Source organism: Erinaceus europaeus, chromosome 12 (assembly GCF_950295315.1).
Source record: "Erinaceus europaeus chromosome 12, mEriEur2.1, whole genome shotgun sequence".
In the NCBI taxonomy this organism is placed as follows: Eukaryota; Metazoa; Chordata; class Mammalia; order Eulipotyphla; family Erinaceidae; genus Erinaceus; species Erinaceus europaeus.
The window spans coordinates 96819311-96830754 of record NC_080173.1 but is presented as its reverse complement, the minus strand read 5'-3'; the positions used below and the strand labels follow the sequence as shown (position 1 = coordinate 96830754).

Here is an 11444-nt window from a genome sequence, read left to right as displayed (position 1 = left end):
AGAGCTTTGCAGAAACTTGTCCTCAGATTAAAACTTAAACCACCACCGTGAGAGGAGGGGCAGGGAGCCAGCCAGCCAGGCCACAGGTGTGCAGGACAAGGAGGCCTCTCTGCCTGGTCTCAGGCCAGACCCAATGGAAGGCTCTAAGGGGGAGGAGGGGGCCCCTGGATAAGTGTGAGGACACCTAGCAGCACCCCCAGTCAGCCAGCCAGACAGATCCCTGTTCTGGAAGCCCAGAGCTTTCTTCCTTTACCCCACTGAAAGCCAGAAGAGCCCTTTCATTTTTATTTTTCCTCCCCCCCCCCCCCTTTGTTGCCCTTGTTGTAGCCCTGTTGTGGTTATAATTGCTGTTGTTGATGTTGTTCGTTGTTGGATAGGACAGAGAGAAATGGAGAGAGGAGGGGGAGACAGAGGGGGAAAGACAGACACCTGCAGACCTGCTTCACCGCCTGTGAAGTGACTCCCCTGCAAGTGGGGAGCCGGGGGCTCAAACTGGGATCCTTATGCCGGTCCTTGTGCTTTCCACCATGTGCACTTAGCCCGCTGCGCTACCACATGACCCCTTTTCTTTTCTTTTATTATTATTATTTTCTTGATAGAGACAGAGGGAGAAGGAGAAGCATAGCACCCAAGCTTCCTTTAGTGTGGTAGGGCCGGGCTTGAACTGTGTTCAGGCAAATGGCAAAGCAGCTCACAGTCCAAGTGACCCATTTCACCGGCCCCTGTAGGAATCCCTCAGGACCTGAGGTCATGGCATGTTACACTATCCTCAGGTCAGGCCTGTTCTCTCCTTCCCTCTGCAGGTGGGGACTGTGGGCTCAAACTCTGGTCCTTGAACACTGTGGTCTGTGCACTTAACCAGGTGTGCCACCACCTGGCCCCCCTGGCCTGCTCTTTCCTGAAGCAGAGGCTGCACCCCCACATTCAAGGAAGAGCTAGTCTGCAATCCTTAGGTGAGGTTGCCCATGCCCCGCTCCTCAAGGCCTCTGGTTACCGGATGACCAGCCATGTTCTAGCCCAGGTGAACCAGCAGCCTGGCCCTTCCTCTGGCTCTGCACACAGCTCACGTGGAACTCCCAGAGGCACAGGGTCAGGGGATGGTGTGGCCATGGCGTCTGCTGTTCTGAATTGTGCTGTGGAGCTAAACCTCGCAGGACAGGACAGGGAGGCACCTCCCCTAAGGTGGGGAACCTGGTCTAGACTACACCACAGACAGCAGAGAGGCCCCTCACCCCTCACAGAGTTGCTTAGCAAGCACTACAGTAGGCAGGGCAGGCCCAGCTACCCACTGCCTGGCATCAGCCCTGCTTCCCCACCCTCCTGTAAGATATCGATGAGCCCTTGGGCTAGACAGAGGAGCTTCCCTGAAGGAGCTGCCGCCGCTGCCGCCTCCTCCTCCTCAGCAAAGCCCCCCCCCCCCCCCCCCCCCCCCCCCCGCAGCTGTGTCACAGAGGTAGGTCTTGCAGCGAAAGACAGGCGTCAGTGCTAAGCAAGCTCCTCTGGTCTCTGACCTTTGATTTCTCACAGACATATTCCACATATTCCAGCCTTTTCCCAGAGGTGACCTATAGCCAGGCCTACAGGAGAAGGCCAGATGGGAGGGCATCCAGGGTCTACCCACAAGCCCCTCTCCCTTCCTGGGGGCTGCCTTCATCTGAGTCCTGCGTGTCTGCCAGGGATGAGGCATCAGGGGAGGCCACATCGTGGCTGTCACGGAAGGGACATTCCCCAGTCATTTGGAACTAAGTAAGTCCAGACCCCAGCTTGTTAGGACCCTCCTCGGGCCTCCCTCCCCTAGGACTGTGGCCATACCGACACATGGAGGGAGTGTGTGCAGCAGATGTGGACCTGGGAGGCAGCCAGAAACCCCACAGGATCAGAGGCTGTCACATTTAGCTTTGTGGAGGGCTTCCCAGGTCTCTTTGCACCTCTGCTTAAAGGACTGTGCCTGACCTTGTGTTTGGGGGTGGGGGGTGGGGGGTGTTGCTCACAGCTGGGGCTTCACTGCCTTTTAACTCAAAGCATTGAGTCCACCCTGAGTCCCTGCTGCTGTGGCTTGAGACACGTTCTCACCCCAACTCTGAAAGAAAAGATCTCTAGATTTATTGACTTCATAAGAGAGAGGCACTTGGGCAGTCTAGAGCACTGCTCTGGCATCTGTGATACAGAGGATCAGACCCTGGGCCTGGGGTATGCACGTCCTGAACTCTGCCTGCTAAGCAAATCCCTTGCACCTCAGCCCAGCTGTTGCCTCCCTCTCTCCCTCTCTCCCTCTCTCCCTCTCTCCCTCTCTCCCTCTCTCCCTCTCTCCTCTCTCTCCCTCCCTCCCTCCCTCCCTCCCTCCCTCCCTCCCTCTCTCCCTCTCTCCCTCTCTCCCTCACTCCCTCTCTCCCTCTCTCCCTCTCTCCCTCTCTCCCTCTCTCCCTCCCTCCCTCCCTCCCTCCCTCCCTCCCTCTCTCCCTCACTCCCTCTCTCCCTCTCTCCCTCTCTCCCTCTCTCCCTCTCTCCCTCACTCCCTCTCTCCCTCTCTCCCTCTCTCCCTCTCTCCCTCTCTCCCTCACTCCCTCACTCCCTCCCTCCCTCCCTCCCTCCCTCCCTCACTCCCTCTCTCCCTCTCTCCCTCTCTCCCTCCCTCCCTCCCTCCCTCCCTCCCTCTCTCCCTCTCTCCCTCTCTCCCTCTCTCCCTCACTCCCTCTCTCCCTCTCTCCCTCTCTCCCTCTCTCCCTCTCTCTTCCTTCTTTCTTCCTTTTCTTTTTGTTGTTTTTTTAGTGTTTGTTTAAGTTATTTCTACACTACATTCTGCTCAGTTAATTGGCAAAGTTTTAATCATGAAGCTTCTTTGGTTTTCTAGTCATATCATGTCTGTTGAACCCAAAAGTCCAAACCCATCAAAAACTGAGATTATTGTTTTTAGTGACTTCATCTTTTTCTAAACATTGTTTTTTTTTTTTTCCCCTCTCTAAGATTCTTCTCCATGGTCATTAATAAGAAAACTCTACAAAACAAAAAGAACAAGTGTAGTTATCTCCGGAGGGTACAAACAAGAGAGTTCTCCAGGCCCCAGATCCACACCACTTTTTTTTTTTTTTTTAACTAAAGACTGCTCAGCTCTGGTTTATGGTGGTACTGGCGCTTGAACCTGGGACTTCAGAGCCTCAGGCATGGAAAGCTCTCTATATAACCATTATCCTATTTCCCTAGCTCAACACCACAGCATCTTTGGGTACTCAGGCATAGAGTCACTCCAGGGAGCAAAGAAGTACATTGCCATTGTTCTTCAAGAGAAATGCCATGCCCTTTCAGCTCTGCTCTGAAGTTGAAGGGAACAGCAAATAGACACCCATCTGTGCCCTCTCTTGGTTCCAAGTGAGTCTGACTGAGCAGATGAGATGCCCCAGAGTGGGGGCTGGGTGGTGGCACACCAGGCTGAGCACATGTAGCACAAAGCACAAGGACCTCAGAAGGATCCCGGTTCAAGCCCCCAGTTTCCCACCTGCAGGGGGGGTCACTTCACAAGCACTGAAGCAGGTCTGCAGGTGTCTCTCTGTTCTCTCCCTCTCTATCTCCCTGCTCACTTTCTCTCTGTCCTATCCAGTACGAATGAAAAAGGGCCACCAGGAGCTGTGGATTTGTAGTGTTGGCACTGAGCACCAGCAATAACCCTGGAGGCAAAAAAAAAAAGATCCCCCAGAGTGTGAATGTGAATGTGAGTGTGAGAAGAGCAGCTCTTAGATCAGACGCAAAGAGGCTAAGCCCCCACCCACTTGGTCAGGCCACCGGGGCCTAACGTGCGAGTCTCCAGTCTGGGTCTGGGGAACCGACATTATGCAAACAGTTCCTTGCCTTTGGGAGCTGACAGTCTATCAGAGTGGGAAGTAGAAAAGAATAAATAAATAGGGAGTTGGGCAGTAGCGCAGCGGGTTAAACGCACTTGGTGCCAAACGTAAGGACCGGTGTAAGGATCCCGTTGGAGCCCCCGGCTCCCCCCCTGCACGGGAGTCGCTTCACAGGTGGTGAAGTAGGTCTGCAGGTGTCTGTCTTTCTCTCCCCCTCTCTGTCTTCCCCTCCTCTCTCCATTTCTCTCTGTCCTATCCAACAATGATGACATCAATAACTACAACAATAAAACAACAAGGGCAACAAAAAGCAAAGGAAGTAAATAATGTAGTGTGTTGTGAGTGAAGAAGGGGCCAGACAGTGGTACTCCTGGTTGAGTGCGCACATCACAATGCACAAGAACCCGGGCTGAAGCCTTTGGTCCTGCCTGCAGGGAGGAAGCTTTACGAGTGGTGAAGCAGTGTTGCAGGTGTCTGTTTCTTCACTCTTCCTATCTCCCCCTTCCCTCTCAGTTTCTCTCTGTCCTATCAAAATAAATTGATAATTAAAATATTTTTTATATTTATTTTTATTTATTTATTCCCTTTTGTTGCCCTTGTTGTTTTATTGTTGTAGTTATTATTGTTGTCATTGTTGTTGGATAGGACAGAGAGAAATGGAGAGAGGAGGGGAAGACAGAGAGAGGGAGAGAAAGACAGACACCTGCAGACCTGCTTCACCGCTTGTGAAGCGACACCCCTGCAGGTGGGGAGCCAGGGCTTGAACCAGGATCCTTATGCGGGTCCTTGTGCTTAGCACCACCTGCGCTTAACCCGCTGCGCCACAGCCTGACTCCCAATTAAAATATTTTTAAAAGACAATTAAAATTTATTATTATTATTATTATTATTATTTTAAACTTTATTTTAATGAGAGAGAAAGACACAATGAAAGACCAGAGCACTGCTCAGCTCTGGCTTGTGGTGGTTCTGGGGATTGAACCTGGGACCTCAGAGCCTCAGGTACAAAAGTCTTATGCTGTCTCCTCAGCCCTAAAAATACAATCTGCTTTAAAAAAAAAAAAGAAGAAGAAGAAAGAAAGAAAGAAAGAAAAGAGAAAGGAAGGGAAAGTCAGGAACAGTGATGGTGATAGCAGAGATTACTGAGGCAGTAAAATCTTAGCAAGAAACCTGAAGATGAGGAAGAAGCCACATAGAGTCTAAGGGAAGAGTTACTACCAGGCTGGAGTGTGTCTGGTGTGTGGGGAGAGTGAGGGGGAGTAGCCCAGAGCTCGAGGATGAGAGTCCAGAAGGCGAGGGGTTGGTGGTCACTGTTATGTACTTGGCTTTGACTATCAATAAAAGAGGAGCCACTGAGAGTTCTGGGCAGGAGAGAGACATGGCCAGGCTTCCGTTTGCACAGGGTCTCCCTAGGTCCCAGCTGGCGAGAGCAGGCAGGCAAGAGGTGAGGTGACCTACGGAGGAGGAAGTAACTGCAGAGCTGGTGACCAGTTGAACCTTATTTGCTGATGGTTTGGATACAGGTGCAAGGCAAGGGAGCCAGCCTTTCCTGGGGCTTTTTGGCCTGAGCAGCTCAGAGAACAACAGGTCTGTTCTGGTCGAGAAGGCCAAGGCTTAGGAGTTACTGGTGGAGGCTCTCAGGCTGGGTTCTGATCTGAGAGGCTTTTCCACAAAGACCCTGTCTCCTCAGTCAGGCTCTGTCCCCACACCTCCATTGACTGGAGTTGCCCAATACTACTGACCTAGGGCTCAGATGCCTGCAGACAAGGATTCTGCCACCAGGCCAGAGGAAGCTCAGAATCCCCATCAGCTTGACAAGGAAGCTTCTTTGGAGTCAGATAAAGGGCTGAACTCTAAGGCTAAGACCTGGGCTCCCAGCAGGACCTAGGCAGGCCCAAGAGGCTGAAGGATGGCTGTCTGGCCTCTTGTCTAAACAGGATATACTCAGGCTAGCTAATGGTCGTGGGTCACTTGGAAGCCAGCCAAGCTGGGGCTCACCCGACCTCCCACCAACACACACACATGCACACACACACACACACACACACACACACACACACACACACGCACGCACACACGCACGCGCACACACACACATGCACACACTCTGAGGGGGTATTAGGTAACATGCGGGAATCTCAGAGCCCTGCATCCTCTCCCCTTTTGTACGCTTTGCACTCATGAGATGCAATTGCTGATAAGATGGTGAATCTTGTGGGCCAGGCAAGGAGAATGCACAGGGCATGGGACCTGGGGAAAAAATCTTTTAGTGTGTGAATGAAGGAGCAAGACCTGCAGGAAACTTCTGGCCCAGTCATTATGATTGGCTTCCTGGGAGGAAACATCTTCCCAGAGGCCTAAAACATCTAGAAGGAGAAAGAAATGGCATTCCAGACACAGAGGGGCAGCAGCGTGTGCAGCGACACCGGAGGACAGGGAGTGCAGAGCTCCTGTAAGAGGCTTGCGATGCCTGCTGGGCTGCAGTGTGCACAGGGAGGATAGACGGGGCAGCCTCTTCCACAGAAAGGAACAGTGTCTGTGGGTGAGGGAGGTGCCCAAGTGCTCTGATGGAGAGGAAGCACAGGGTTTACACTGGCATGGAGTCTGGGAAGAACATTCCTGGGAGAGGGGAGGACAGCAGAAAAGGCCTGGAGGTAATTTTGGGGAGCAGCCAGGGAGGTGAGCTGTTCCAGCTTTTGATGGGCTCAGCGCCAGCCCCTGGGGCAACCTGGGTAGGAGAAGGCTGAGCCCAGCCCCATCCTGGGCCTGTACTGCAGCTGATTCCTCCCTGCCCACCCCCTCCTGGTGCTGCCTGAGCAGTCAACCTGCACCCCCTCTGGGCCCCCCTTTCCACACCCCCCTCTCTCTGCAAGCCAGTTCCGGGTGGGTGGGTGGGGGCTGGGCCAGAGATCAGGCAGCGCCTGGGGCAGGGGAGATGAGAAAACCAGAAAGTAGGGAAACCTGAGCCAGCAACGCGCTGAGGCTGGGCAGGCAGGGGCTTGCTTAGCCTGCTAGGCCCGGGAAACAGGTTCCCCAGAGACTGGGCCAGAGAAGGGAGTGTCGGTGTAGTCACCACCTTCATGCAGGGAGCATGCAGGGTCTCTGACTCTCCATCCAGGCATTCCAAACAGTTTGTCAGTGGCAGAAGTTGGAAGGACAGGGTCTCTCAAAGTCACCCCCTCTGACAGGCTTCCTCCTCTCCACATGAGGAAGAGGGCCATGGGTGGACAGACAGGAAGACAGGCAGCAGGAGGTCCTGGTCTGCACTGAGTCCTGGGTGGCACAGCCAGAAAGTTAGAAGGATAAAAACATATGTGATCACTGCCAGAAAAAAAAAAAGGCTGGGTGAGCCTGGAGAACTGGGGGGCTAAGGGCAGGAGCCTCCAAAGTTGCCTTGCCTGCTGCTAGCACCATCACCATCACCCCGGACAGGGACTGGGATAGAAGGTACCAGTTCCTTTCCAGTTAACAGACCCACTAGGTGACTTTATGGTAGTTCTGAAGCTCTGGGAGACTGAGCCCAAGGCACCAGTCAGGATATCACACCAGAGACTATCTTGTAGGTGCTCAAAGCCCATCTGGGAAGGGGGGGGATTCTGGAGTTTGGGTCAGTGAGAGAACCAGGCCTAGTTTTACTCCCCTGGCTTTTAATAAGATGGCTAAGAGAGGGAGTCGGGCTGTAGTGCAGTGGGTTAAGCGCAGGTGGTGCAAAGCCCAAGGACCGGGTAAGGATCCCAGTTTGAGCCCCTGGCTCCCCACCTACAGGGGAGTCCCTTTACAGATGATGAAGCAGGTCTGCAGGTGTCTATCTTTCTCTCCCCCTCTCTGTCTTCCCCTCCTCTCTCCATTTCTCTCTGTCCTATCCAACAACAACATCAGTAATGACTATAACAATAAAACAAGGGCAAACAAAGGGAATAAATATTTTTTTAAAAAAAAAGATGGCGGGAGTCAGGCTGTAGCGCAGCGGGTTAAGCGCAGGTGGCGCAAAGCACAAGGACCAGCATAAGGATCCCGGTTTGAACCCCGGCTCCCCACCTGCAGGGGAGTCGCTTCACAGGCGGTGAAGCAGGTCTGCAGGTGTCTGTCTTTCTCTCCTCCTCTCTGTCTTCCCCTCCTCTCTCCATTTCTCTCTGTCCTATCCAACAATGACAACAACAATAATAACTACAACAATAAAACAACAAGGGCAACAAAAGGGAATAAATAAATAAATAATAAATATTAAAAAAAAACTTAAAAAAAAAGATGGCTAAGAGATGTGGAGAAGAATCACGTCTAGGGTCTGAGTGTTCAGGAAGGAAGGAGGGAGGCCTGGCTGTCCCCTTCAGCCTGCCCTCTAGAGCTTCCTGGCTGACTCAGGTGGAGCTAGCACAGCTGAATGACTTTTAGAAGGAAAGAGAGAGGACTCTAGGTGGCAGAGAACGTGTCAGAGGAAGTAGACTGGGAGTTGGCCTCTTGGCTCCTGTCCCCTGTCAGATCTGGTACTGCAGGGATTTGCTCTGTTATTCATTCAGTAAAGATCTATGAAACTCCCTAAGTGTCATGTGGGACACTAGCACTCCCTGCCAGGTCCCAAGCACTGTCTGGGTGAAGAGCCCTTAGCTCCATGTGGGCCCCGTGACCCAGTCCTTCCCTCCCAGAATCTCTTTAGAACCCTAGCTCTGTGGTCACGGGCACAGTCCACTCCTCCCAGTCTCCCCTTCTGCATCTGGCTGATGGGCACCACAGGCTGTGTGCTTCTCAAGGATTGTGAAATGCCTGGCAGTGATTAACCTCAAACCCTGGTGACAGGCAGGACTTCCTAACTGGCATTCAGAATTGGCTTCAGGGGCTCTTTGGGCTCCTGAAATTGATGGTAAACTCATGGGCAGGTCTAGAACATTCCTCCCAAAGACTGCGTAAGACTTTCATGCTTATGGTCCTAAATTTGAACAGGCATAATAAGGCCCTGAGTTTGATCCCTGGCAGTACATATACCAGAACACACGGAGCAAAGCACAAGGACTGGCATAAGGATCCCGGTTCGAGCCCCCAGCTCCCCACCTGCAGGGAGTCAACCTCACAACCTGTGAAGCAGGTCTGCAGGTGTCTTTCTCTCTCCCTCTCTTTCTTCCCCTCCTCTCCCTCCTCTATTTCTCTCTGTCCTATCCAACAACAACAGTAATAATAACTATAACAACAACAACAAGGGCAACAACAGGGGCAACAAAAATGGGAAACATGGTTTCCAGGAGCAGTGGATTCGTAGTGCAGGCACCGAGCCCCAGCGATAACCCTGGAGGCAAAAAGAAAAAAAAGACTCAGTACTCCAGTGTGTGGCCTGCCTAGGCTCTGGCTGTCTTCCTGCCTTCCACCTCCTGTCCCCTCCTCCCATCCCCTGCCTCAGCAGAGGATCTCTGTGAACTCAACACTTCTTCACATCTGAGTGGGGCTTCATGGACAACTCAGCTGAGTCTTTCCTTCCCACTCCAGCCCTTGAAGGCTTAGGCAAGCCTCCCCAGTTGAGTTTTAGTGATGATCTTGCTGGAGATGATGACAGAAACGGTCGCTCTATGCAGGGGCCTTGGGCACCTGAGGGCAGCGGGGTGGAAGGGACAACATTGGAAACCCAAGTATAGACGGTGTTGCCATGGTGGTGACCTTGGATGATCCTGGTACAGAGTGTGGGAACAATGAGGGATAAATAAAGGATTTATGACAGAATGGAGGGACACAGGTGCTACCATTACAACCACCATAACTCCAGGCCGGTGTTTTCTCATTTCAAATACCCGTGGGCCGATGACCTAACATCTTACCTCCCTGCATTGTAGCCAGCCAACCTGTGGGTCAGAGGGAGAGAGACTTTCTCCAGAGAGTTTTGTTAGCCCGCTTGGGGTGGGGCTGACCCTGAGAGAAGGAAAGGCCAGAGAGGAGAAAGAAGACAAAGAAAAGTAGGAGGTGGGTTCTGGCGGTGGCGCACTGGCTTAAGCGCACAGAGTAGGAAACTCAAGGGCTCAGTTCGAGCCCCGGCTCCCCACCTGCAGGAGGGGTGGCTTCACAAGCAGTGAAGCACGTCTGCAGGTATCTTTTTCTTCCCCTCCCTATCCTCCCTTCTCTCAATTTTTCTCTGTCCTATCCAATAAAAAGGAAGAAAAAAAAAAAAGGCCACCAGGAGCAGTGCAGCCACAGCCATAACCCTGGAGGCAAACAGAAAAAGTAAGAGGGAAGTAAGTAGCCCAGGAGGTGGAGTAGTGAAGAAAGTGTTGGTCTCTCAGGAGTGAGGTGCCAAGTTTGAGCCCCGGTAGTTGCCTGTGCCAGAGTTCTGTTGTCTCTCACTTAATTTTTTTAAGTTAGAGGGAAGAGGAGGAGAGAGTATACAGGAAACAGGAAGGACAGAGATAAGAGAGGGGAGCAAGAGAAAAAGAGAAGAGCAGGAGGGGGAGGAAAAGGGGGGGAGGAGAGGACCAAGGTGGCCTTGGCGGCCTCAGCAAGCAGGGCCCAGAGAGCGGTCCTGCTGACACCACGCAGGGCATGCTCGCCCCAGGGCCCAGGGGCCATGCGAAGCCCCTTGAAAGCAAAGGCTCCTTTCAGGAAAGGAGGTCCAGCTTATCTATCTGGTCTCTGAGGCATGGGGCTATACTAGGTGGGTCCCTGGTTCCGCGGGCTTGAGCGGTCTCAGGGAGTTAATGGTCTTGAGGCAGGACCGGCGGCCTGGGCTGGAGGCAGCGGGCAGGCCAGCGGTCCCTGCGGTCCCAGGGGCTGCACCGCCACCTGCTGAGCGGCTGCGGCAGTCGTGGGTCCTGCGCTGCGGGGCTCGGCGCGGGACGGGTGCCGCCAGCTGCGGGTGGGAAGGAGCGACGCGACAGGGGTGCGCAGGTGAGCGCAGGTGAGCGCAGGCCCGTTGCTGCGGCGCCCGCCCTGCCCGCCTGGGAGTTGAGCGCCCGGGTAAACACCAGGCGCAGCGCGCGGTGTATCCACGGAGAGACAAAGCCGGGGCGGGGCGGGGGCGCCGCCCGCGAAGCCCGGGCGGGGGCGCGGGGTGCAGACCGGCTTCCCCCCGCGCGGGCCGCCCCACGCTCGGCCCCCGAGCCCCAGGCCCCGCCCGCGGACAGGTGGAGCGGGGGCGGGGCGCTGGCCGGGCGGGTCCCGCCCCGGGGGTGGGGCCGGGCGGGGCGGGCGGGGCGGGGCCGCGCTATGCAAATGTCGCCCACGGGCGGCCAATTGCGGGCGCTCCCCGCGCGGCTTGGAGCGCCCCGTCCCGCCGGCGGCCGCGAGACCAGCGCGAGGGAGCGAGCGGGCACCGCGGTTCGAGCAGGAGCGCAGCGCAGCGCAGGGCCCGGGGCGCCTGGAGCAGCGGCGCGGCCGCCGGGCCCCGGTCCAGCACCCGGGCGAGCACCGCACAGCACAGCGCGGCCGGGCCGAGCCCCGCACCCCGCAGCCCCGCGCAGCGCCCCGCAGCCCCGCGCCCCGCGCCCCGCGCCGGGGTATGCGCCCTCGGCGCGCCGGCCAGCGGGCGCCCGCAGCCCACCCGGGGGGAGGCGGCCCCGAGCGCCCCTGAACCTTCCCATGGCCCGGGCTGGGGCCCGGGGCCTCGGCTGCTAACGCGCCCGAACCCCTGAAGCC

The 11444-nt window shown here is 55.1% G+C and overlaps 1 protein-coding gene across 1 annotated transcript; it reads left to right on the top strand.

The window, feature by feature from the left end:
- Window positions 1–1108: 1108 nt before the first annotated feature.
- Window positions 1109–11440, top strand: LOC132542132 (translation initiation factor IF-2). Its single transcript, XM_060204908.1, has 3 exons — window positions 1109–1182; window positions 10523–10697; window positions 10934–11440. The coding sequence occupies exons 1-3, from the start codon at window positions 1109–1111 to the stop codon at window positions 11438–11440; spliced, it is 756 nt and encodes a 251-aa protein (XP_060060891.1).
- Window positions 11441–11444: the final 4 nt, after the last annotated feature.